This window comes from Castor canadensis, chromosome 18, assembly GCF_047511655.1.
Source record: "Castor canadensis chromosome 18, mCasCan1.hap1v2, whole genome shotgun sequence".
In the NCBI taxonomy this organism is placed as follows: domain Eukaryota; kingdom Metazoa; phylum Chordata; class Mammalia; order Rodentia; family Castoridae; genus Castor; species Castor canadensis.
In genome coordinates, this window is record NC_133403.1 from 38,837,688 (window position 1) to 38,863,976 (window position 26,289).

Here is a 26,289-nt window from a genome sequence, read left to right on the forward strand (position 1 = left end):
GGAGAATGGATTCTGGGGTAGGTGGAGGGAGGCTGAGCAGGAGAAGGAAAACATAAAGAGATCCCACTGCTGCTGACCAGGCAACAGATAATGATGGCCTGGGATGGTGAAGTGACAGTAGGGATGGAGAAGTGACAGATTTGAGACATGGTTTGGAGGCAAACCCACCAGAACTTAACAACAGTGGCCACAACCCAGTCTGCTTCCCAAATTCCCCTTTCCAGCCCTGTGACTCACAGTCCTGTCACCACATTTCTCCAGCCCCAGCCACGAGGATAACCAGCTAGTCACAGTAGCCCAAAGGTGGAGACAGCTGAGGCCCATGGGTGGATGGACAGATAAACAAAATGCTGTCAATCCCGATGATGGATCATTTCAGCCATAAGAAGGGAATAGGTGCTGACACACCACAGCATAGAGGAGCCTTGAAAACCTTGGTAAGTGAAATAAAGCAGTCACAAATGACCATATATTGTGACTTCATTTGCCTCAAGTGTCCAGGATAAAAATCCACAGAGACAGAAATTGCTCAGGGCTGGGGAAACAGAATAGGGCGAGACTGCTAATGGGTACTGGGTTTCCTTATAAAATGTATAAAAATGTTTTGGAGCCAGGTATGGTAGCACATACCTGTAATTCTAGCACTCAGGAGGCTGAGGCAGGAGGATGGTGAGTTCAAAGCCATCCCAGGCTATGTAGTAAGGCCCTGTCTCAAAAAGAATCAAAACTGTTTTAGAACTCTGAGATAGAGATTTTATGATATTATGACCGTACTAAATCTGAATTGTTCAGCAGCATTAAAATGGGAGGGGGGGAAAGAAAAAAGAAAAAGCCCTGCTCTTTTGAGTTCTGCCTCCTTCACCCAACCTCAAGCTCCTGCCTGACAGGCTCTGAGAAGCAAGACTTGGAGCTGTGAGACTTTCCCCATGTCAAGGTCCGAATGCCCACGACTGGGAGGGAATTCTGCCTTGCTTTCGTCACCCAGGGACTCTAGCCAGCATCAGGTTCAGCTCTATCCAGGGGCTCCCTGGTGTCACCAGGCAGCTGTCTCTCTGCCCCTCCCCTCCACCATCAGGCCAGCTCTGTCCCAGGGAGGAGGAGGTTTGTCTCCTCCCATTTAACAAGGTCTCAGGGTTGAGCCTCATTGGCCTGGTCTGGGTCACATGTCTCTCCCTGTACCAATCACCACAGCTAGGAGCATGGACCACTCTGACCATGCCTCCTGTCAAACTGTGTGTGTGTGTGTGTGTGTGTGTGTGTGTCTGTCTGTCTGTCTGTCCAGGGCTCAGGGCACCCATTCTCCACAGTCAACAAGACCTGTCTCCCCTGAGTACAGTGAAACCCAGAGCAGGAGGGGGTTCCCCAGGATCACAGACCAGAGTCCCTCACTTGACTCCTCCATTGCTAAGTTCCTCAGGCCCAGGGGTCAGTGGCCACCATGTGTTGACCGAGTCTTGACTGTGACATGTTAGGCACACATAGGCTGGGCTGGACATATGTCTGCTGACGGCATGGTGGGAGGGTATGAGAGGCCTTGAGGTGGAAGAGAGGGAGTGGGAAGCCCCCCGTACAGAGCCCTCCTTCCTTCTTTCTCTGGAAGGTCGGGACTTTTTTCCCTGGGGATGGAAGTCAGGGTCTCATGGAGCACTCACGCTACCAAGGAGCAACACGCAGGTCCCTGGGACTTTTATTTATTTTTTAATTTGATCATTTTTACGTTTACTTACATGTGTATACATTATTTGGGCCACCTCCTCCCCGCCCCACGCTTTGTAGCTTAGCGTTTGTTTAGGTCTGGAACTCATTTTGAGTTGACTTCTGTGAATGGTGTGAATACGGTCAGGGTTTCCTTTCTCTTTCTTTTGCTGTGCTGGGCACTGAACCCAGGGCCTTGGTCCCTACACCTGAGCCACGCCCCCAGTCCTTTTATTCTGAGTTCTCTTTTTCAGATAAGGTCTCCCTAACTTTACCCTTGCCCTGGGTTGGCCTCAATCCTCCTGTCCCCACCTCCCAAGTAGTTGGGATTACAGATGTGCACCACCACGCCCAGTCAGGGTTTATTTTTTTCTATATGAATATCCAGTTCCAGCTTGGATTTTTCCCTCCAAAACGTCTCCATTTCCCCCCCATTACTTAGGCCCAAAGGTATGGAGTCATTCTTGGTTCCTTTTCTACCTCTCATTCCCCATGTCTAAGCCATCAGCAAATCTTATATAGATATTAAACTATACATCCAAAACGTAACCATTTCTCTGCTTCTCCACACTGCCTGACTCTCTGCTCTCAGCCATCATCTTGGCTTGCTTGGCCCATTGCAGTAGCCTTTTCCTGGGCTCCTGGCCTCTCCCTTGTTTCTTACAGTGCATCCTCCTCACCGTAGCCAGGGATGGGGTTATACCTAAGCCAGATCACATTCCTCCCCGCTCAACACCCTTGCATGCCTCCCCATTCTTCTCATCACAAAAGCTAAATCTTTCCCAGGTCCACAAGATCCTCATTCACCGTGGTTTTGCCAAATCTCTGACCTCATTTCCTCCTCTTCCTCCACTTGGAGGTGGGGTCTCACTGTACTTCAAGCCCAGGAGGTCCTATCTCAGAGCCTTTGTACCTGCTGCTCCCTCTGCCCGGGACACCTTTCTTGTAGACATCAACGTGCCTGCCTCTGCCTGTCATTTGTTCAGGTCTCTGCTCCTCAAAGAGGTCTTCCCTGACCACTTACCTAAAGGCTGCTCTCTGTCTTTCTACCCCATTGCCTAGCAGGAGCCACCTCTAGAGCTTATCTTATTGTTTGTTGATTGACTCCTGGCTACTTCTATCTGGTTTGGAAACAGTGCCTGGCACACAGCAGGCACTAGTGAGAGGCTGTGGAATGAGCCCAGGATCCTGATTTGTCTGTTTCCCTTCTGTCCTCAGGCTAAGCCTGCAGGTGAATTGGGAGGTGGAGGGGAGTGTGGCCAGGAACAGGAAGTAAAGGAGGATTCAGGGAGATGGAGCTGTGTTATTTTGGGGAAGTAAAAACGACAACAAAAAAAAAATCACCCCCCCCAGCAATTCTTACTTCATGAGTGCCTGCTGTTGACTCATGTACTTTATATTCTCTCCCTCCCTCCCTCTCTCTCTCATCTTGTATGTAGCCAGGTTTTTGTTTATTTGTTTCGTCTTGCTAGGCTTATTTTACTTTACAGACAAGGACACAGAAGCCCAGAGAAGTGAAGCAATTGCTCTCAGGTTACACAGCCAGAGTGACTTAGTGAGGCTCCAACTCTGCCCACCTTTAGAACCTTCCCTCCTCACCTGGGGCAAGGGTTTAGCTCTCCAGGGACCTTGTACATTAGGAACAGACCTGTATTGACTTTGTCATGAAATGTCCTATATTCAGTTTTGTTTTTCCAATGCGGGAATTAAAGAGTTATTTTTCAAGCTGAGCTGGGAGTTAAACTTGCTAAATCTGGCAATCCTAGCCAGGGTGGGGAACGCGGCCACCTAAGACGTCAGCAAGTGCCCGTTCCTTCCAGGGCCCCAAAGCTTTTTCCAGACGAATCTGCGGCCTGTCCTTACCTTTGGAACGGCACTGAGTTTTCTGGGCTGCAATCATCAGGTTTTCTGGAACAAGACCCTGGGGAGTCCTGAACCCGCCGCGGTCTCTTTAAGAGTGGTTTCGGGAGCATGCTCATTGGGGCGTGGCGAAGCTAGGGGCGTGCCGGCTGGGGCGTGGCCAATCAGAGGGCGCGAGCGGCGAGGGGGCGGGTCCTGCGCAGGCGGGCCGCGGAGGGTTAAAGGGGCGCGCCCGCAGGTCGCGTACTGTCCGGCCGTCCCGCCTCTTTCCGTCCGAGTGGCTCTCCCGCGGCTGCGCGCCCGGCGGCCCGGGAGACAAAGCAACGCCGCCACCACCGTCGCGCGGGACCCGGGCCATGGCCGGGCGGTCCCGCCGCCGAGGCCTGCGCAGCGAGGTAAGGCCGGCCTGGCGGGGAGAGCTGGCGCGGACCTGCGCGGGGACGTGGGGACGCGGGATAGGGATCGGCCGCTTGACCCGCACGCTGCTCGATCGCCCCGCGAGCACGAGATCCCGTGGCCCCAGCCCCCTAGGGGACGCCCGCCCCCGGGAGAAGGCGGCGGACCACCCGTGGGCGCCGCGTTCTGCCGTTGGCCTCCCCGTCGGGGGCCCTGGCTGTTCTAAAGGAACCCGGGAGAGCTGCCACTCGCGACATGCAAAGCGACAGAGGGCAGCGAGGGCAGGCCACACCTGGAGAACAGCCTCTGCCTTGATCCTGGGCTATGGTTCTGGTTCCTTGAGGTCCCGGCTTGGGCCGCACGGGCAGGCGGCTCCGCGGGGTCGCCACACCCTCTCCCCACGTCCACTGCTGGGGACACTCGGGGCAGCTGGACTCAACCTTGTGGTTTGTGCTTCTTTCCTTGAAGTGTGAAAATGCCTGCCTCGGTTTCCCCAGGGCCCTAGTTCTGGGGCCAGCTGTGATCCCAGAGGCCCCAGGCTAATGGCTTGCTTCTTTGACAGTTCCTTCCCCGCAAGCCAGCTCACTAAGCATGAGACATTTTGCAAAAGCAACTCTTCAGGGTGACAGCCGTTCTTGAGGGGATGGCCGGTAATGTGCACGCTGTACAGATGAGGTTGTGAGAACCCGGCTCACAGCACCTAATGTCTTTCCTCCTCTTTTTGCCGGTGGCTCACGCCTGTAAATCCTAGCTACTCAGAAGGCAGAGATCAGGAGGATCGAGGTTCAAAGCCAGCTTGACAAATAATTCGCGAGACCCTATCTCAAAAAAAAAACAACACAAAAAAGGGCTGGTGGAGTGGATCAAGGGTATGGCCCTGAGTTCAAACCTCAGTACCACAAAAAAATTTATTTTTTTAATCTTTTGAGAGAGGGTCTGACTGTGTAGCCCAGGCTTGCTTTGCCCTGCCTCCATTTTCCTAGTGCTGGAATTACAGGTGTGTACCACCATGATGTCCACAGAAGCTATAGAGTGGTTTTCCATATTTTAGCTCATTGAACCCTCTTTGCAGCCCATTTAACAGCTGAGGAAACAGGCTGGGGAAGGTGAAGTGACTTGTGTGAGATTCTCCAGAATGGACTGGCAGAGGCAGGCACATGTCTCTGGGGAGCTGAGTGAGCTAGGCCCCTCCAGCTTCCTGCCTGGTAGCAGGCTGTTGAACCAGCAGCAGCCACATGGACTCTGAACTTGCTAGGTAGCAGCATGGGTTGATCTGAGCAGCCAGGAACCAGGTGCTCCCTCCAGGCAGGCTAGAGCCTGTGCCCCTGTGATCTTCACCTGCCTCTCTCTCTGGCTGTGAGCAGAGCTGTGTCTTGTGTTAGCTGGTGACTGAGGGTCAGGTTGGGCCCATCTGGGCAGGAGGGGGAGGACAGCTGCCGAGAGTAAGAGAACTTGCTCTTCCTTCAGTTTTAATAAGATGGGGAGACCCCAAGATCAGACCCCCAGTTGCACTGTTTGTCCAGAGCCCTGCTTCTTGGGCAGTTACTTACCCCTCCCCACCCCCCATGCCTCAGTTTCCACATCTGTGAATGTGGGGTGGGGAACAGACCCCTTGCCAGGGGGCTGAGAGGTCCATGAAAGTAACTGCTTGACTGCTTCACAGGTATTTGAGGACCTACTGCATGCCAGACACTGGAATTAAGACAACCCCCCCTGGCCTCCTGAGCAGGCACAAATGGCCCAGGTAACCTCAGGTCAAGGTACAGAAGAGTGACTGGGGTGGGGGTCTCTTGTCCATAGAATAGCCAAGGACTGCCTCCCTGAGGAAGTGTGGTCAAGCTGGGGCTGAAGGAAGAGGAGTGGGCCTTGCAGAGGTATGGGAAGGGCAGTGGAGGTAGAGAACAGCTAGGGCAAAGACCCTAAGGTAGGCATTGCCTGCGTTTTTGGACAGAAACGTGGCCAAGATGGCTGGAGCTGAACAGGTGGGGGGTGGGGAGGAAGAGGTAGGGAAAAGGAACTTGGAAGCCTTGGGGATGACTGAATTTTTTTTTGGTGGGACTGGGGTTTGAACATGGGGGTTCATGCTTGCAAAGCAGGCGCTCTACCACTTGAACCACACCTCCAGTCCATTTTGCTCTGGTTATTTGGGAGATCGGGTCTTGTGAACTTTTTGCCTGGGCTGGCCTCCAACCTTGATCCTTCTGATCTCAGCCTCCCAAGTAGCTAGGATTACAGGCACCAAGCTTGGTGTATTGAAGCCTCCACGGGAGGCTTCAGACCAGAAGAGAGACTAAGATTTCATCTTAACAGGCTCGCTCTGTGAGGTGTGGATTTCAGTGGGGCCAGTGGAAGGCTTTCAGGAGACTACTGCATCTGTCCCAGCCCGTGCATTGTGGACCCAGAGTGGGGGGCGTTGTCAACAGATTAGACTACTGATTTGGAAGCTGTTGGGGTGAGATTACCTGCCTTAGTAATCAGGTATAAAGCAAGAGGGACACCTGAGGCCATTTGCTGAGTTAGGCACACTAGATAGAACATTGGGGAGGCCCAGAAGAATGTCAATAGCACCAGGCATTGTGGCACCTCTTGTAGTCCCAGCACTCAGGAGGCAGAGGCAGGAGGGCTGTAAGTTTGAGGCCAGCCTGGGTCACACAGCCAATCCTGTCTCAAAAATCAAGAATGAATGTCAGCAGCTCACTGTAGAGTGAGGGCCTGGCACAGGATGTCACTGTCTTCTTGTCACAACAACCCTGACTTAGACACTCCCCCATGTGATCCCATTTTACAGACACCAAAACAGAGGCCCAGAGAGGCTGATAGCTTGCCTGGGGTCACCCAGCCTGGAGAGGACAGAGCTGCTGTGTGAACTGTGTGAGCCAAGACTGGAGCTGGACAGAGCACGGGGAGGCCAGCGGTGGCCAAAGAGGTAGGAGGGAAAGGGGGGTCCACTAGGAGGTTCCGGTGAGAAATGGAGCCAGGGTTCAGTGAGATTGTTTTGGGGGAAGGGGTGTGAGTGTTCCCTTGTGCAGTCAGGAATGGCGGCTCAGGGAGGGGCAGCTCCCTGTGACATTACACAGCTCGGAGACGCAGCTGGGGGTTGAACATGGTGAGCTCTGGGGGCTCAGGCCTCTGCCCTGCTGCTGGCTTGGGACAACTCACAGCAGGAAGCCCTTCCAACTACTACGAGGTGGCAAGGAAAGCATTCAGTTGGCAGCTGTTGTCCTCTGTCCTAGTCAGGTGGCTGATTTGGGCCCCACTGTGCTTCCAGGGGAGCCACCCGCCAGACCTCATTCCTCTGGGCCCCAAGTAAGACACCACCCAGACGGGAAATGAACATTAATTGAGCACCTCCTGCATTCCATACTTGAAAAATGTAGCCTCCGCAGGGTGGCACCATGAAGTGGGTGTGTGGGGTGCAGGTTCTCCAAGTGACTGTCAAACAGCCACATCCCCAGGAAGCCCAGCCTCACTGGGACTGCCTGGCCAGTGTGGCCCCATTATGTAGCTCTTGGCAGAGGGCCAAGTTCACAGACTTAGAGCCCTCCAGGAATGGGTACCCAGCAGGTCCTGGCCCTTCCTAACACAGCAGCAGGTTTCCACCACAGGGCCTTTGCACTTACTGTTCCTGTCTGCCATGCCCTTCCCCCACACGGCCCCTCCTCACCAGCTTGGAGTCTTTATCTGTCACTGTCTCAGTTTGGCTTCCACCAGATACTGTTCTGTCCCCAGCACACCTGCCCGCTTCATTTTTCCTCCCTACACATTGGGCCATCTGTCAAGACATCTCGTCTGTTAGTATCTGCCTCCTTCCTCCTGACACCCGCGCGTCCTCACCATGGGGTCAGGGACCCAGTCCGTCTTCTTCATTGCTGTATCTCTGCTTCCTAGAACTGTGCACACAGTAGGTGCTCAGTAGCTGATGAAGTTAAGTCTCTGCAACTCTGCTATAGGTTGTTGTTATCCCTACCTATTGTGCAGCTAGACAAACCAAGGCAGTCACGATATCTGAGCTGGGCCCCCGCAAGGTCCAGCTGGTCATGTCCTGAAACCAGGCCCGCCCGGCCCCACTTCCCCTGTGACCTCGGGCGAGGCGAGGCCTGACCGATCCAGCCCTGTCCCCTGGAGGGCTGAGAGCATTCTCAGAAGGAGTGAGCTCACCAGTAGGCACTGTCCCCCGTATTTGGGGGTGGACGGGGCCGCCCCCGCCCTGAGCCTCACTGTCCTCCTGGCGACGCGGGGATCCCGAGCGCTGTGGTGGCCGCCCTCACAGTGCCTCCTTTGCCCAGGCCCGCGGCCATGAAGCTGAACGAGCGCAGCCTGGCCTGCTATGCCACGTGCGACGCGCCGGTGGACCGCGCGGGCTTCCTGCACAAGCTGGGCGGGCGACACGCGACCTTCCAGCGGCGCTGGTTCGTGCTGCGCGGGAACATGCTCTTCTACTTCGAGGAGGCGGCGGCGGGCGAGCCGCAGGGCGTCATCGTGCTGGAGGGCTGCACGGTGGAGCTGGCCGAGGCCGCGCGCTTCCCCTTCGCCTTCGCCGTGCGCTTCGCGGGCGCGCGCGCGCGCTCCTACGTGCTCGCGGCCGACAGCCAGGCTGCGCTCGAGGCCTGGGTCAAGGCGCTGTCGCGTGCCAGCTTCGCCTACCTGCGCCTGGTGGTGCGCGAGCTGGAGCAGCAGCTGGCGGCCGCGCGCACCGGCACGACCCCGCCGTCCCCGCCATCCCCGCCATCCCCGCCGCCCGGCGACGGCAAAGCCAACGGCCGCGCCGCCTGGAGCGCCGAGCCCCCCGCCGGCCCCGAACGCCCCCCGCTGCCGCCCCGCCGCCGGGCCTCGGCGCCCCCCGGACCCCCGGCCGCCGCTGCGCCCTTCGCGCGGCTGCACGAGTGGTACGGACAGGAGGTCCGCGCCCTCCGCAGCCAGTGGCGCAGCCAGGCCCAGCCCTGAGGGACGTCGTGCATAGCGCGGACGCTGAGAAGCACCGGGGCTGGGAGCCGTGTGACCCAGCACAGGACGCCGCTGGCCGCAGGCCTGGCGCCGGGAACAGGGATCTGGGGTCTCCACATCTGGCCTGCGCCCGTCAGCCCCGCCCGCCTGCGCTGGCCACGCCCCCGCGGCACGGAGGCCACGCCCCCACCGCACGGGTGCGGAGGCCACGCCCAGGGAGCAGGCCCAGGTGTCAGCCTGGGGCGCTGGCTGAGCTCGGTGCCCAACGCCAGGCCCGGGCTCTGCGAGACAGAGCTTTGCCCGCACTCCGCCCCGCGTCTCCTGAGCTCCTCGGCTGCATCCGAAGGCAGCGTCCCGCCCGCCCTTCTGCCCCAGCTGGGCCTCCCAGTCCCAGCCCCAGCTGACCTTGGCTGGCTGCTGGCTCACCTCTCACCGCAGTGCCCTTCTTCATCCACCTCACCTGGGTCATGTTTACAGTGCTCGGTGCTCCGCCCTGGGGCCGAGGACACCGCCACTCCAACCTCCACTTCCGCAGGCTGCTCCTTGTTGATGAGACTCAGCCCTGGCCTTTCTTTGTACTGGGGGACCCAGGGCGGGGGGCACTGGGGGATGTGTCTGGAGTGGCCCCCAGCTCTCTGCTGGCTCAGAGGACTGGGCTGGGCCGGGAAGTTTGCTTTTGTTTTTGTTTTTGTTTTTAATATGTAGGGTGTTTTGTTTTTCTGGCAACAAAACTCAGTGTTTTCACTACTTTTTTTCCTGTTGGCTGGCGTGAAGGGATGGCACCCTGGCTCTGGGCTTGGGTGGCACTGTCCCCAGGAAGAGGGGTGGCAGGTTGGAAAGGCCCAGCTCCACACGCACAGGCGCCTGCAGAGAGAGGCTCACCTGGGTCTCTGCCTGCTACCTGGCAAGCCCTGCTCTCTCGCCAGGTGCCTTTGGGACCACAGTACGATCCCCAGTCCCCTCTCCAAGTCCCCAGACTGTGTGAGGGTGGCTTTTGGCCACAACCTGTATGGCTTTGGGTCCTGGCCGAGCCCCAGTCTGGGGTTGGTTTACAGACTCTAAAGGTACAGTGGCCCTCCTCTCCCCCAGAGCAGCTGAGACCCTCTTCCTCTCAAAGCACAAGGTGGGGTCTGGCTGCCCCCGGGGTGGGGTGCAAGAGAGATGGCAACCTGGAGAGGGAGGGGCCACAATAAAAGTTTGTCAGATCATGGCTGTCTGTCTTTTCTCTCCAGCACAATCCTGTATTGATTGGTCCATCAGAGCCCAGAGCAGGCTCTCCAGGGAAGGTGATCAGTGTGTCACCTTCCCTCATGGCTGATGCTCTGTCAGCTCTATTCTCATGACGTCATCTTGTAGATGAGGAAGCGGGGGCTCAGAGATGTTATGGCATTTGCTAAGACCACACAGCTAGAGTGTCAGAGCAGGGGTGTAACTGCAAGACCTGTGTCGGGACAGTGTCCTTGGGAGGAACACAAGGGAAACTGGAGCACAAAGTTCCTTTGTGTGAAGAAAGAATAGAATTCCACGGTCCAGTTGGGCAGAGTGCCCGAGGGTTAGTGAGCTAGACCAGGAATGGCAAAGGGAAAGGTCAAAACCTGGCTCTCCCAGGCCTGCTGGCCACACCCACAATCCCATGCCCTGGAGGCTGAGGCAGGAGGATCTCAGCCCAAGACCCTGCCTCAAAAAAATAACCCCAAAACAGTGAAATGCCTGGCTCTCGTCACCGATCAGTCCCCAGTGGCACAGGGAAGTGTGAGAGATTGATGTGCAGTGTCTGCTGTGAGTGCTGGGTGGGGGGCTCGCGCTGTCCACCTGCTTCCTCACGCTGTCTTTGGGTGCCTGTGGGGGTCCACGGAAGGGAAGAGGCGGATCCCAGGGGGCCCAGCGTGGGGATTCAGCCTTTCCTAATGTGGACCCAGGGTGCAAGTCACAGCTCTCCCCGGCAGCCTGGGAAAGTCAGGCACGGTCAGGAAAATGTGGCTTTAGGATGAAGCACCTACAGACGCATGTCAAGTTGATGGAAAACGCTCGGGTCAGGATCACGGGATCAGGGCACATTTGAGTGCCCAGTGCAAGTGAGTAATTCTTCCTGTCTCCTGTGAGACCGCAGCTGACAGATGGGGCTGAGTCAGGGCACCGCCTGTGGCATTTGTGGTCGCAGCCACCATAGGGTACAGAAGTGTGGAAAACAGCAGGAGAGGCAGTTCCAAGAGGGTCGCCAGTGCCCTCACCTGCCAGAATGTTCCCGTGGAGGTGACAGAAAGGTAGAGGGGAGACACGATGGTCCCTGATCCATGTTGTGATCAGTGTGTCTCCTCGTTACCTACGGAGCTGTCCAGCACACAGGCCTAAGAGGGACACTATGTGGTCAGCTTGGGCATAAGACCCTTTGGGGGACCACTGTGGCCAGAGGTTATGGCTGGCTGCCCAGCATCCATCTGTCCTGAGTGACTAGTCCGTCCGAACAGTTAGGCTGCTGCCATTTGACTCCCGGACTGACCAAACTTTAGCTGCCAAAGTATGGCCCTGTAAGCCAACTGGAAGGGTCATCTTGCTTCTAAAATACAACATAATGGAAAGAATGAAAAGCTTGTTGCTATTCTCTGGGGAGTTCTGTGATGCCTGGAGCTGTGGCAGCCATCTTGTGACCATGATGTAGGATCCCTGCTGAGTTTGACAAATGCTTGTAAATGGTTTTTGGATAATATCTTTGTTCAAAGCTGTGAGTGGGACTTAGTTAACTGCAGCCAGAGGCTTCCTAATGGATAAGCTAGAGTGACCACAGCTGTCCCTTCTAAGGAGGGTGGCTCTGGGGGACCACTGCAGGGTGGTGTCGACTCAGGGAGATGTGGTTGGGACCTCAGCAGGATTCCTTGGAATGGTGGAGGGGCCACTGCCTCTCATCCTCTCCCTGGAAGCCTCCATCTTTCCCCTTCTTCGGGAAAGAACAGGTATTTGAAGGATGTCACATCTCTATGTGTGGCCCTAAATGGGGCTGTTTTGCCCCTATGTGGCCAGATCTTGGGGCAACTGTCCACTGTCATCTCATGTCACCTCACCTGTCCCAGTTTCTAAAGTCCCAGCGCCCAAATAGCAAGTAAACTTTTCCATGGTGGCAAAATAAGCCACCAGGGCCCAGCTGTAGGTTTTGCATTTTGTGACAAAGCTTTTTTTTAAAAGGCAGCCCATGGGAAGATATTTGCAGGTCCTTTGTGACCTGATAAAGAAACAACCACAAGGCAACCGATTAGAAGGGGACAGGATGCTAGTGGCCACTGCTCCAGAGGTGACCCATAAGCATGTGACAGTGTGCCTCACGGAGCTAAGGAGCTAATCAGAGGAGAAACGCAAAGCAAACCTACAGCATGATACCTCCTAGCCATCACGTGGCTGCTGTGAGCCCAACCAGGCAGCGTGGCTGCGGAGATGCCATCCTGCGGTCCCTCGGGCCCTGCTGGCAGGGTGGCACAGCGCAGCCTCTGAGGACAACAGCCCCGCACTTCCTGAAAGTTAAAAAAAGACTTGCCACGGCACCAGGGTCCCGAGAGCTACTTGTCTGTCGAGATCAGCACAGGCCACTCACCAAAGCCACAGGGCATGTGGCAAGTCACATTCCACTTGGCCAGGTGGCGAGGGCTATGCACCTGCCTGGCCTGCACCAGGCAGACACAAGTACCTGGGGCCACTAAACAGGACTGGACAGATGAGGTGGCCATCCTCAGAAGGTCAAGGGAGAGAGAGGCCTGTGTGGAGCCCACTGCTCTCAGCCTACGGTCTCCCCAGGCAGAGAGAGCCTAAAAGTGACCACAGCAACCTCTTGCCTCACACGCTGCATGGCTCCCCAAAGCCCACCACTCTCCATCAGGCCTTGTCTACCTTTCACACCTCTATCCTATATTCCAGCTTCCTTTGTTCTCCTCCATCCCACCTGTCATCACCTGTTTTCTCTATGCCCTTCCTTTGCTTCCCTAATTCTCATCTTTCAGGTTCCTGGGGAAATGCCTCCTCTCCCAGGAAGCCTTCCTGGCTCCTACAGCTCCCTGTATTTCCCCTATCAAAGCACAGCTGGATGAACAGCTGCAGCTGTCTGCTCTCCTCTGCCCCATTTTCACTCTGCCTCCTCTGGGAAGGCCTACTCATTCTGTACTCCCCCACCCCCAAATTCCACCTTTGGGTTTTTCCTGCATTTTTGGCTCCAGGGCAAATCTGACTGCAGATCAGATGTCAACACCAACACTGCAAAATAGAGCTTCAGTTCCAGAGGTGGCTTCTGTGTGCCAAGTCCCATCCCTGCCCCACGCCACCTACATAGTAATAATAATGGGGATTTCTGACTTTGTGTCCAGGCTGGTCTTAAAACCCTGGGCTCAAGCGGTTCCCAGCCTCAGCCTCCCAAGGATGACTGGGTGTGTCTTGACGCCCAACGGATTTCCGACTTCTGACCTCACGTGCTTTGGACAGGATCCAGAAGGTCGGGGCTCTTGTAATTGAAAATGTACAGCCACCTGCTGAGGAAGGCATTATTGCTATCACCCCCTCTTTATAGCTGGGGAAACAGAGGCACACAGAGGTTTAGGCAGGGTGGGGCTGGGATTGAAAACAGGTTTTCTGGCTCCCAGACTCAGAGGGAAGCCTGGGTTCACCAGAAACGTCACCCTTGTAGGAGGCTTGGGATCTCAAGGGCAAGGGACTCTTAGCCTTCACCTGCCACACCCCCCACCTGACGTCCACGCAGCCTGAGGGGCTGTCCTGCTGGGGTTAGAGAAACAGCTGTCCTAGCCCAGGCGGGGACAATTAATCACTGAATTCCACCATGAGGAAAAACGGGGGCCATCGGAAAGTTTTCAGACAAGGGCAGTAATGTCTGGGACACCATGTGGCTGTGGCTCATGGATGAGTGACATTTCAGGCCATTCCAGGGCTCTTTGGACACCTCTGGTCACGCACATGAAACCCCAGATGCTGCGGAATGCACAGTCTCTCTGGGACTGAAACAAGCCATCCACTTCCAGTGACGACTGATAGTCGTCATACCTACTGTGTGCTCTGTGCTCTTGGTCTGTGTGTGATATGTCACATGCTACCAGAATGACCCTCAGAGCCAGCTGCTGCAAGGTCCCATTTTAGAGGTGGGGAAACTGAGACCCTCGTTATATATCCGGGAGGGGGTGGTGCTGTTTGTCTCCAGGAAGCCCTTCCTGGCCTGTCCCATCAAGGACTGGGGACACCAGCCACTCCCTACTTTGCAAAGATGGTGCCAAGTAAGAGACTGGTAGCCCTTGGGCCATGGCCAAAGGCCACAGCACAACCTTGACTCCTAGTCCTGGGTCCCAGACTCCAACCTCCCAGCTTCCACCTGCTGGGCCACGCATAAGATGATTTCCAGTCCTTCCACCTTCCTTCAAAGCAGCTGGTGCCTAAAGCATAGTGGCCCATCAGGCACCACAGGCAGTGGCCAGGAGAGGTGACGTCTCAGGCATTTGCCCTGAGCAAAGAGCAACTCAGCTGGCTGTTGTCACATCAGATTATGGCCCAATGTGGCCAGATGTTCGGGTTTTCAAGAGAAGTCCAGACTGGTGATTTTTCAGTGACATGTCCCCATATTTTAATGTTGGCACGTAACGAAAAACCTAGCTTTTGCCAGGTATGGTGGCCACACCTGTGATCCCAGCATGCAGACAGTGTAGGATGGTGAGTTCGAGGCCACCTGGGCTCCACAGTGAGACCGTGTCTCCAAACAAACAAACAAACAAAGAAATCAAGACCCCCAGTTATTAAAAATACAGTTTGGTAAAACATCCCTGAGAGCCAGATCGCACCCCCAATCTTTACCCCCAGCTCCAGAACAAAGAAGCGGACACCCAGAATATTACACAATTCTGTATTCACCGACTTGTTTACAGAATGTGCTTTTTAAAATTTTAAACAAAGTTCACCAATCTCTCATAGAAACAGTTCCGTGGGGGTTTTTTGTGTGTGTGTGTTTTGTTTTTTCACCGTTGCAGGATGTGATGGGGACTGAGTTGTCCCTGGGTCTGCGAGCTTTTGGTAGAATGGCAGGCTCAGTGCTGATCAAATCTGCCACACTGAAGCCACACGGGTCGGAGCCTGCGGGAGCCTGGATTTCAGGTCATGTTGGGTTTGACTTAGAGTAAAGTGCTCTGCTTCCCTCTCGTTGCAACAGGGCGGCGGTGGCCAAAAGCTATTTCCTTTGTTCCACACTGGATGACTCTGAAAATTGGTCACATTTTCTATTGTCAAAATATAAAAATACCTTCATCTGGATAAAAATGTATACAGTGGAAAACGCTTGGATGCATAGCCTGGGTGTGTGCAAGGACGTCCTCCTTCTGAGCGTGCTTGCTGTGGACTGTTTGGGGAGGAGACTGCGGCATGGGCTGGGTGCATGCGAGCTGGGATTTCTGGAATGTTCCTCATTTGTCCCTTTCTGGTCGCCAGGTTTTGCTCAGGTGGTTTCAAAACGCTCACAGCATCCATCAGCCACCTCTCCTAATTATGGTCACGTTTTCATCCTCGTTCCAGAGTTGCCCAAACAAGCCTCCCCACAGAATTTGGAAAAGAAATGAGAGAGACATGGGGTGGGGGGGCGGGGCGGGACAGAGACAGAGACACAGAGAGAGAGAGAGAGAGAGAGAGAGAGAGAGATTGATTCAACAACCAATATGGTGGCTGTTTCTTCAAAGTGGGGACCTCTCCCCCTAGAAACTGTGACAAACATGTTGGGGGCTCTTCTGAGTTTGGGGCTGAGTCTTTGCACCCCAGCAGGCCATGTGTTGGAAAGGAGGGTGGAACTTGGAGATTGCTGTGATGAACTTGGCCTTGCTGAGTCCCACGTGGACTTGGAGTTGCCTTCCAAGGAGGCTCCGGGGTTAACTCAAAATACAAGGTGGCAACAAGGGGTGTTGAGGGGCTCTGGTTGGATGACTCTATTCTGGGGGGCTGGTTGCTAAGTGTGAGTTATGTGGTTGATCAACACCGTCACTTTCTGGAAACACGAAGAGGGAAGACGGTGACCACAGTCCTCTCTGGAATGCCGACGCTTGCGCTGAGAGGGGAACTCCTTGGGTGCAGCCATGATTCCAGCTGGAAGTGGGATCATGTGTCTTAGGCGTTGCTCTCCAAACACCTGTCCCCACACCCAGCTTTCCAAAGGACCTGGCAGCACGCCTTGTCTACACTCGGGTGCCACGGCTGTCTGACCTCCAAGGCCTGCAGATTTCTAGGTAGCGGAGTGTAGGCAGTCTGTCTCGTACCATGCTACACCCCGTATAGGAACGGGGTTGCAGCCCACATTCCTGTGGCGTTTACACCAGCACGACCCATCCCGTGTCACCAGCACGACCCATCCCGTGTCACCAGGCTGCACACAGACCACCAGCGCGGAACACATCCTCAACTGCATAAACGTTTTCATTTAGAGTCTTTTGGACTTTGTCTTCAGCATGGTTTTCTGGAAGGGAGATAAGCAACGCACTGTGTCTCACAGACAGGTGTGGGGGGAACCTCGGTTCAAAAGTTAGCTAAATTTGGTCAGTCTTAGGGTGTTTTATGATGGCTTTGAACAATTGTCTTCTTTTAATCTCATCTAGTGGCAAAAAAATCCGACACAACTTCAGTGTGTAACTCCCCAACAGTTGTGATAGCGTCCTGATTTCATAACTCTCTGTAATATCAAAACAGCAGTGACTGGGAATAAATTCCAAAGGATCCTTTATTAAAATATCTAAAAGAAGTCTATAAATATTTCTTTATTTTTCTAAAAGAGTCTGGAGTTCTCGGGTGAAATGTGGTTCCATGTTGCCTCCTGCAGAGGGTGGAGGGACGGTTGAGGGTAGGATTTCTGGTGCTCCCTGGGGCAGGGGATGCCAAAAGGAAGGGGCAGTGGCATTTGCCCCGCCTGCTCACTCACAACTTCATAGAACTAGGATTACAACAAAAACTGTAAATGGCATAGCTTCGCTGTCCACATTTGGATGTTTGAGTTCGTCCTTCCCTGGTCATACCCTGTGAGGGAAGGAAGGGGGCCACCAGGAGGGCCCCACGCTCCCGCCCGACTTTTAGAACTCCCACTCCAGGGCCTCCTCCCGGTTGGCAGCCCTCTCCAGTCGGTAGATTATGCTGTTCAAGTTGGCCATCTTCTCATGCCGCCGCTGCAAGTTGGGGTTCACCTTGGTGCTGGGGTGCAAGGCCCCGGCTGTGTCAGCAGTGGGGCTGGCACTCGGCACTTTGGCAGGGAGGGCACCAGGCGGAGATGGGGAGATGGGGGCCGAGGAGGAGGGGACAGGTGACACAGACATCATGAGGCCCGGTGAGGAGGCAGCAGAGGGTGAGTTCAGAGGCACCTCCAGGCTGCAGCGAGAGGACTCTGAGGCTGACTTAAAACTCAGAGGGTCCGAGTGAAGCCGCTCCCCAGCCTCGCTCTCCTGGGAGGGGTGTAGCGAGGGGCAGTCTGGGGTGCTCCCACCTGCAAGGAGGGGCTCTGGGGCCACTTCTGGGAGTCCGTCGCTACCTAGAGGGTCCGGATGCTCCTCTTTGGGGGGACTGTGGCCTTTGTCTGACTCCCCTAAGTCATGGGGCTGGCTGCCCATCCCTTCCTCGCTGTCCTCCTCAGTCTGTTCCTGCTTGATCCTCACATGGGCCCTGTCCGGGGCAGTCGGGGGCGTGGTGCTGTCCTCAGAGACCTCCTGCAGCTCCAGTCCCTTCACAGCAGGCTTCTGGTCCTCAGCCTCCGAGCCAGGGCTCTGGGGGGTGGGGTCTGGGTGGGAGTGGTCTGGTGGCAGAATACCAGGACCCCCATTGGGGTCGAGGTCTGGCTCGTCCTGGGTTCCCTCCACCAACATCTCCCGGCGCATCCTGGACCTGGGGCAGAGACGGAGATGAGCCTGGGGCTGGCAGGGGACCCTGTTAACCCTGTGCTCAGCCCAGGTGAGCAACCCAGGACCTTACCCTGGGTCTCAAACAGGGCCTCCCTGCCTCTTTTCCTATTTCTCTTCCCAGACCCCTCTGCAGTCTGTCACAGACATTAATGTGGACACCCACTGGTCAAAAACAGATGCCAAGGGTGGGACTGGGTCTTGTTCCCCACAGTGCCCAGTACTCATCCAATGAGATAATGTATCCTTCTGCAACCATAACTCTGAGAGGTGTTTCTTTTGAAAGGGCAATTTCTCCATTCCTTGGAGCAAACTCCTATGCATCCTTCAAAATCCAGCCCAAATACCCCTTCTTCTGTAAAGTCTTCTCCAGGCAGTATTCCCATTTTCCTAAGCCCCTAATCCTTTTGTTTTACATCATTTACTCAGTTGTGGTGAAATGATCTGGTTCGTGACAAAAGCTACTTAGGTGGGGAACACGATGGCTTTGAACCCCGTATCTCCAGACGCTGCCTGACTGTGTGTTCTTTTAAAAATATTTTTGAAGGAACACACTGGACAATAATGGTGTGCTTGGTTCCCGTGGGGGTTTGGAGGGGAGGGGAGAAGACATCCCCATATCACCCAGGAGGGAAGGGGGAAATGGGGCTGTGAGGACCTATTCCACTCATCCTTTGGCAGGCTCTGGTGTGAACCAGAAAGTGAGCAATACTGAACAATGCACTTACCCACAGTGATTTCATTTGGCCAAAATTAAGTGTTGGGGGCGGGTCTAGGGCTCACATCTGGAGACTAAGGATGACACTCAGAGAGGTCAGTTGCCTGCCAAGGCCACACAGCTAAGGTCAGACCATAACTCAGGTCTGTGGGATGCTGAGGCATGGCTGAAGAGGGGAGATTCTGGGTGTCTGTCTCCCCTTGGTCTCCCTTTTCCTCTTCTCCTTGACAGAGATCCTCCTTCTGCTCCTGGGACGCTACCATGTGCATACTAGAAGCACTTCCTGCTCAGGACACCGCTCTTTGGTCTTGCTGCTGGCTGGGACTGGGCTCTGGGGAAGCCAGGTCTCAGCGCCAGGACTTCCGAGACACGGGCTTGCGGGGTGGGAAGGGCTATGGGGCGAGGGGCCACAGACGCAGAACTGCCTGCTTTCTGAGGTGGTGGGCCAAGAAGGGCACAGGGCTTTCCTTTGGCTTTGGGAGTGTGAGGCCTGGTGGGTGGTTAGGGCATCTCAGGCCTCAACCCCAAGTATTGTTCCCAGTTCCTTCTTAGAGGCAGACACACAGCAAACAGGGATCAGGGAAAGTAACACTGACAACACTGAGACCTGGCATGGACCACGTGCTGGTGAAAGAGGTAGGATGCCCACCAAGTCCTCTGGACACCTCCATGGGGCAGAGGCCATCACAGTCCCGTGTGTGAGTGTGTGTGTGTGTGTCTTCTGTGAGCACTGCAGTTTGAACTCAGGGCTTTATGCTTGCTAGGCAGGCGCTCTACCATTGGAGCCACTCCACCTCCATCTTGTTTCTTGTAGTGCCTGGCACACGCTGGGGGCGCCTCGACCACAGAGCCACACCCCAGCCCACAGTCCCTAATGTCTAGGGAGGCAGCGAGGCTCGGGGAAAGGTCGCCCAGCAGTATGGGAGAGGGAGGGTCCTGTGCCCCCGGTCCCCAGGCCTACCTGTAATTGTGGAACCAGTTGATGACTGTGTTGGTTTTGAGATTCAGTTGGAAGGACAGCAGCTCGATGGTCTGCTGCGAGGGGTATGGCTCCAGCTGGTAGGCCTTCCGTAACGCCTCCTTCTCCTCGGGTGCCAGCACCACGCGAGGCTTCTTCACCTGCAGGAGGCCCAGCTCGGGCGGTTGTGGGCACGGGCTGGGACACTCGGAGCGGGTGGCTGAGGACTCGCTGTCTGAGCCGGTGCTGATGAGTCCGTAGCGGCGCTTCAGGTAGGCTGGCCAGGAGGGTGGGAGGATGAATGACTGTCCCACCCCACTCACTGCTCCCCAAGGGCAGCTGGAGCCCCACACCGAACCTCCGTGTCCCCAACATCCAGCCACCCCCAGGCCTGTCCCCTCGGCCTGTTCCTGCACTTTTTCCCACGGCTCCCTAAGACACCGGCCTGACATCAGCTGGGGTCTCATATCCAGGGCACACTGAAGACAATGCCATTCTCTGTGGCCCCCTCTTCATTGCCACAGCTGTCACCATGTTTTAGGACAGCCTTTAGTCTTTAGTGACACTGATATAAATGAGCCCATTTATGGCAGGACACATCTTTTCTTTCTTTCTTTTTTTTTCTTTTTGTAGTACTGGGGTTTGAACTCAGGGTCTACACCTTGAGCCACTCCACCAGCCCTTTTTTGTGTTGGTTTTTTTTTTGAGATAGGGTCACTTGAACTCTTTGTCTGGGGTGGCTGAGAACCACAATCCTCTTGATCTTTGCCTTCTGAGTAGCTAGGATTACAGATGTGAGCCACTGGTGCCTGGCAGCAGGACACATCTTGACTCCAAATCATGAAAATGTGCAAAAAAGCACTGCTCTACTTTGCATATGGAATGTTCCCCAGAGCCCCCTCTGCTGAAGGCAGGCTCCCAGGGTGGTGCTATTGGGAAGTGGTGGGCCCTTTAAGAGATGGGACCTAAGGGGAGGTCTTCAGTCACTGCAGCAGACCTTTGAAGGGGCCATTGAGAGCCTAGTCTCTTCTTCTTCTTGCTTGCTGGGGTGTCCTGTCCTCTGCTGGGTAGCAGGCAACGGAGGAAAGGTGGACCAAGGGAAACACTGGGGACCCCTGTGGCTGAGGGCAGCAAGACCTCTGGGTGTATGGAAGGCCACCAAGAGAGGTGGGTGGGGTGCTGGATTGTCCTGGAGTTGGAAATATCAGTCGCTCTCAACTGTACTGTTTTTGGGGATCGCTATTTCGGGGTTCATGGTTCCTCACTCGAGCGCACACGGGCTCTCACCTTTCTTCTCCAGCTTCTTCATGTCCCGCAGCCTCTCCACGCTGTGCGGGTCACTCAGCCACAGCTGCATGCGGACGAACGGCTCCCGGCCCTTCAGGCTGAGCTTGTGCCAGGGCTTGGGCCGGGACAGCAGGTCAGACACGGAGCCCTGCGTCAGGCCCAGGATACTCTCCCCAAACAGCCGCTGCCCTGGGGACAGGGGACAAGGGCAGCCTGTCACCCAGGCTGGGCAGAGAAGCCTGCTCCATTCCAGAAGCAGGCCAGATGTGAGAGCTCAGGCCATCTCCACCAACGCAGAGGGGGCCAGAGACTGGGGGACCCACACAGGGGGGAGGGGTGACACTGAGGGGAACTGAGCTACAGCACAGATTTGGGGTGGGGCTGGATAGCAACCAAGAAAGATGCCTTTCAGTTAAGGGGTTCTTCATTCCCAGGGGACCATGGCGTTATCAGCAAACTTCAGATACATAAACTCCTACTGTCTGGCAGAGTCTATCAAGATGTAAATGTGCACATCCTCTGATCCTGCTCATCTCCTGGGGTTTCCTCAAGGGTACAAAATGCATTTAGACTTAATTTTCCTCCCTCCCCGCTCCTTCCCTGGGGATGGAACCCAGGGAACTTGACATGCTAGGCTAGGCCAGTGCTCTACCCCTAGACTTTTTGTTTTTTTTTTTTGAGGCAGGGTCTCACTGTGTAGCCCACAAGCAGCCATGAGGCCTTGAACTCATGGTCCTCCTTCCTCAGCCTCCTGAGTGCTGGGATTATAGGAGTGCAAATCACACCCAGATCCTATTTACTCATTTATTTTTAATCTATACTGTTTGGTTTTGTAGAACACCAAATATGCCTGTTTTCACAACAGGAAGTTCGGGGGGATGCCCCTCTGGCAGGGGAAACATGAATCTAAGACTCAGAGGAGTTTGTGACACAAAGAAGGGAAGAGCCACAGAGCTCACTTCCCTGTGGCCGCAAGGGACAAGGGTTTCAGCGCTGGGCAAGGGTCTGGTACAGTGTCCCAGACAGGATTCTCCAAGTCCCCTGGGACATTTTTGAGCTCCATAGGCTGAGAACTTCAGGTGATATCAGACTGCTGTCCACCTTTTGGCTCACTGCAGGGATCCGGGTCAGTTAGGTGCCTCACCCAGGGTCCTGGACACCAGAGCTGGGCTGGAGGCACAGGGGCCTCATTGTAGGTCCTTTCCTCAAAGCCAGTAGGGGCCAGGGTCCTCAACCGCACCACCCCGTACCTAGGTTGTTGTCCGTGAGCACCTCCTTGACTCTCTTGGTGATGGAATAGGTGTCCAGCTCCGGGGACATGGCCACAATCTGCTGGATGCCCCCCGAGGCCTGGCTGCCTGCGTGCATCTTCCCGCTTAGTGCAGAGCTGGAACGGGCCTCAGGCTGCTCATTCTCCTTGCTGCTCTCCAGTGACAGGCTTAGAGGCTCCTGTGAGCCTCTCTCAGGCTCCGTGGGGCTCGGGGGAGGTGACGGTGAGGACCTTGGCTCTGTGGGACTGGCTGGGGGCCACAAAGACACGGGGACGGGGTGTCACTGCCATCTGGCTCAGCCAGCTCCTCAGAGCCAGGAGGTGATACATCTGACTCCTAAGCCACTACAGTGTCATCCCAGGAGAGGCTAATGACATGCCACTCTTCTCCCCACAGGTGCTTGGTGATTACAAGGGGAAAGCCATCCCTGAGGTGCCCTCAACCAGTGGCCAAAGTCAACGTCACTAGTTACAGAACAAATCAGCAGCTTGTGTCTCCTGACGTGACACCCAGGGAAGGACAGGCGTCACTTCCATGACACTCAAGCCAAGGTGCACAGACACCCACAAACCCAACAGGGAACCCAGCTCCCGGCCTCGTGTCTGCAGAAACACCGTATGTGAAAAACACAAGAGAAGGAGGAACCATGGAACCCACAGCTCAACACAGCAGGAGGTCCTGCTGAGTGGTGTAGTGCATGCCTGGCTCCATCCCCAGCACTCCAAAACCAAAACCCCAAGCAACTCCAAAAGAGAGTGTGCCTCTCCCTCCAAGCATCTGACTGCCATTTGCAGGAACTTCCTTAGAGCAAGTGCAGGTGAGGGGAAGGGAGCTGGGCTTTGCTTCCAGAAGAGGTGTCCTAAGCCCAGGACAGGTGCTTCCCTTCCCTGTGAAGGCAAGTGAGTCACTCAGATTGTACTGCTCCCATGCTCCAGAACCATCTAAGGCTCCCTACTGCCCTCTTACAAAAAACCTATTTACCTTCTTGCCCTGGTGATTAAGACACTGGACTCCCTTGACCCTGCCCACCTTACACGCCTGGTGCTATACCCCACAGTCCCCATGTATTTCCTGAGACTGGTCTTGTCACCCTGAAGGTGTTCTTCTTAACTTTGAACTCCTATGCACCCATCACTACTCAGTCCCAACATTCCTTTCCCCAACTGCACCTTTGGGGTGGAATATAACCAACTTCACATTGTTATACCTCACTACGATTCCTTGCTTGGGCCGTATTTCTCCATTCCTAGACGACAACAGTATTGTGAACTGTGTGCTACACACACACTGGGGTTTGAACTCAGAGCCTTGTGCTTGCCAGGCAGGTGCTCTACCACCCGAGCCACATCCCCAGTCCTGCTGTGTGCTTTATCCCCATAATCTCGTAACACCTCTAAGAATAAGTACTACATCATCCCTTTTTACAGGTAAGGAAGCCAAGCCTCAGAGAGGTCACACCAGGTGTCCAAGATCGCAGAGATTAGTGGCAAAGCCAGGCCTTGAGCTTAGGTGTGCTTTTGTCCACCACTGCCTTTTCTGCCACAATCAGGAGTCCCTGAGGCAGGACCACCTGTCAGTCATGAGGAGTCCCCGGAGCCTGGGAGGCGGGAGGCTCCAGGCACATGTCTAGCCAGGGAGTGAGTTCTGGCCTGGACCCTTCAACTCCCTAAAGGGGGTGAATGGAGTCCACTAACTCTGAGTAGCACCGTCAGGGCAATGGGTGCAGGCAGCACCCATCAGGGTCCTAGAACTCTTCTGATCCTCCCCTCTTGTCCCAGCTTAGCTGCTTGGCTCTCCAGGTGACCAATGATGTGATGCTGGAGTCAGCATGGACACCTCCCACCTTCACTGTAACCAGCAGGGGCACAACAGAGGCAGGGAACGGCCAAACAGCCATTTGGTGTGTCAGCCCACTGAGGGCAGCAGGACAGCTGGAGTCCACTGGAAGGGAGTGGAGGAGTTTTGATGGCATCTGCCTTGTGGGGACCTGTACGTACCTATATCCCCTCCAGAGGGGCTGGGTTTACAGCCTGAGAGTGGTACAAGGAGGTGGGCAAACCCAGAGGAAATCAACTCCCCCCACCCGGCCTCTGGCTGCTGGGGTAGAACCCAGGGCCTGACCATGCTGAGCAAGCGCTCTGCACCAGGCCACACCCCAGCCCCCTTCTTGTTTTAAAGAAATAGAAAAGCAGGGGCTCCCTCTGTGGTTCCTGTCCCTTCATTCAGGGGCTGCTAGCTACAGACTGCAAAGGCTGCTTCTATCCTGGAGGTCCTGACTGCTAACTTCAACTCTGTCGCCTAGAGCTTGCTATGTCACTTGATATTGTTTCTGGTCTGTAACCCTGACAGCCTTGTTCCCTTCTGAGAACCTCAGCTGTGTTTCATCCTCTCGGCTGGTCCCCACTTTACAGCTAGGGAAGCTGAGTGGGCTCAGGGCAGTCCTCCCCCAGGCTCTGTGACTTTGGGCAACTTTCATAGCCTTAGTTTCTTCACTCTGCAAAGCACAGACTCCAGCCTGCCTGTGGAAAGGACTCCTCAGAAAAATTCTGAGGCTGTGAGCTGGAGGGTTAGGTAAGGAGCTGAGAGTGACCAGCGATTCCAGATGCCGGATGGGGGAGGGGCTCTACGCTGGGTCCCCAGGCCACCCTCTAGAGGTAAAAAGCAAGAGGGTGGTGCATCAGCTGTGCCAGGGGAACAGGGAGACAGCACACATGATCCCCCAGGGCGGCAATGGTGGAGGGCAGGAGTGACTTACCCTGGGCAGTGCTGGGCGGCTGGCCTGCGGCCTGGCCCAGCTGGTCGGAGAGCCACAGCTGCATGCGGATGAAGGGCTCTCGCCCCTTCTGCGTCAGCTTGCTCCAGGGCTTCGGCCTGGACAGCATATCACTCACGCTGCCTTGCGACAGGCCCAGCACCTGCAGGGGGCAGGGGGCGGGGCAGGTGAGCTGGCTGCCTCCCAAGACCGAGGGGACCACCCTGCGCCCTTTGCTGTTCACATCCCTCCTCCTCCTCCTCTTCCTCTCTGGGCCTCCCTCCTCCTCTTCCTCCACTGGCCTCCCTCTTCCTCCTCCTTGGGCCTCTGACTTCCTTGTCTTCTTCGGTGGGCCTCTGTCCTCCTCCTCCTGCCCCCTCCTCCTCCTCCTCTTCCCTGTCCTCCCTCCTCCTCCCCCTCCTGGGGCTCAGCCCTCCTCCCTCTCCTCCGCCTCCTCCCCCTCCCTCCCCCTCCTCCCCCTCCTCTTCCCTGTCCTCCCTCCTCCTCCCTGTCTCCTGCTCCTTCTCCTCCTGTCCCTCCTGGGGTTCAGCCCTCCTCCCTCTCCTCCCTCCTCCTCCTCCCCCTCCCCCTCCTCCCCCTCCTCCTCCTCCCCACCTTCTCGCCGAAGATCCTCTGGCAGATGCCGTTCTTGGCGAGCTTCTCCTTGACCTGGCGCGTGAGCTCCAGCGTGTCCACGTCGCGGTACATGTACAGCTCGTACTGCTCGGGCGTGAGCGGCGGCACGGTGGGCTTGAGCGCGCGCGGCACGAAGGCGGCGGGGAAGGCGGCGGGCCGCTCCCGCTCCCGCTCCCGCTCCCGCTCGGCGCCCTCGGCCCTGGGCTCGTCCTCCGCCTCGTCCTCGGCGCCCGCGGTGCCGTCGTCGGCGCGGGGCCAGGCGCGGGCGCCCGGCTGGCCCGAGTAGCCGGAGGAGGACGACGAGGACAGCGACGGCGACACGGGGGCGAAGGGGCGGCCGAGCAGGCCGCGGTCCGAGGCCCAGTGCTGCTCGAAGTAGCCGGCGTCGCCGATCTCGGACTTGACCTTGCGGATGATGCTCTGCACGAAGGCGGCGGGGGACAGCGCGCCGCCCGCCGCGTCCTCCGGCTTCCCCGGCCCGGGGCCCGCGCGCGCGGGGGGCGACGGCTCGGCGCGGGCCCGCGGCGCCTCCAGGTCCCGCAGCGCCTGCTGCTGCGCCTGCATCTCGCGGCGCGCCTGCTCCAGGATGCTCTTGATGGCGTCCTCCGACGAGCCGCCCGGGACGCTCGCCACGCTGGGCGCCGCCGGCCTCGGCTCACCTGCGCGGGACAGGGCCGCTCAGCGCCACTCAGGCCACCGCGGGCCCAGGGGTCGGGGACGGGGCTGGGCTGGGTCAACGCTGGGCCATCCGCACGGGGGAACATTAGGCAGCCGTTAAAAATCAGGCCAGCAGTGAGATTTTTGCTTATGTAGGTTAGGTAAGCCAGAAAATACTTTTTTTTAAAGAAAAAAAACGTGCTGTGATCCAATGTGCAGAT

At 56.2% G+C, this 26,289-nt stretch overlaps 2 protein-coding genes across 10 annotated transcripts in view; one reads left to right on the forward strand and one right to left on the reverse strand.

Annotated features, from left to right (window-relative positions):
* Nucleotides 1–3,773: 3,773 nt before the first annotated feature.
* Nucleotides 3,774–10,101, forward strand: Pheta1 (PH domain containing endocytic trafficking adaptor 1). Of its 2 annotated transcripts, XM_020177921.2 has the most exons (4): nt 3,774–3,950; nt 5,615–5,695; nt 6,740–6,877; nt 8,238–10,101. In XM_020177921.2, exons 2-4 carry the CDS (start codon nt 5,634–5,636, stop codon nt 8,893–8,895), a joined length of 858 nt encoding a protein of 285 aa, XP_020033510.1. In that variant the 5' UTR covers nt 3,774–3,950; nt 5,615–5,633; the 3' UTR covers nt 8,896–10,101. The 2 variants fall into 2 exon arrangements, with proteins under 2 accessions (XP_020033510.1, XP_073917048.1); XM_074060947.1 differs by lacking the exons at nt 3,774–3,950; nt 5,615–5,695 and adding an exon at nt 5,702–6,403.
* A 4,661-nt stretch (nt 10,102–14,762) lies between these two features.
* Cux2 (cut like homeobox 2) overlaps nt 14,763–26,289 on the reverse strand; it is a 225,202-nt gene continuing 213,675 nt past the window's right edge. For all 8 annotated transcript variants that reach the window (XM_020177920.2, XM_074060941.1, XM_074060940.1 and 5 more), the window contains 6 exons: nt 25,391–26,070; nt 24,779–24,938; nt 22,003–22,272; nt 20,753–20,941; nt 19,469–19,742; nt 14,763–17,775 (listed from right to left, as the gene is read on the reverse strand). In XM_020177920.2, the coding sequence (XP_020033509.2) occupies nt 16,974–17,775; nt 19,469–19,742; nt 20,753–20,941; nt 22,003–22,272; nt 24,779–24,938; nt 25,391–26,070 (2,375 nt within the window). In that variant the 3' untranslated portion in view covers nt 14,763–16,973. The remainder of the gene's footprint in view (nt 17,776–19,468; nt 19,743–20,752; nt 20,942–22,002; nt 22,273–24,778; nt 24,939–25,390; nt 26,071–26,289) is intronic.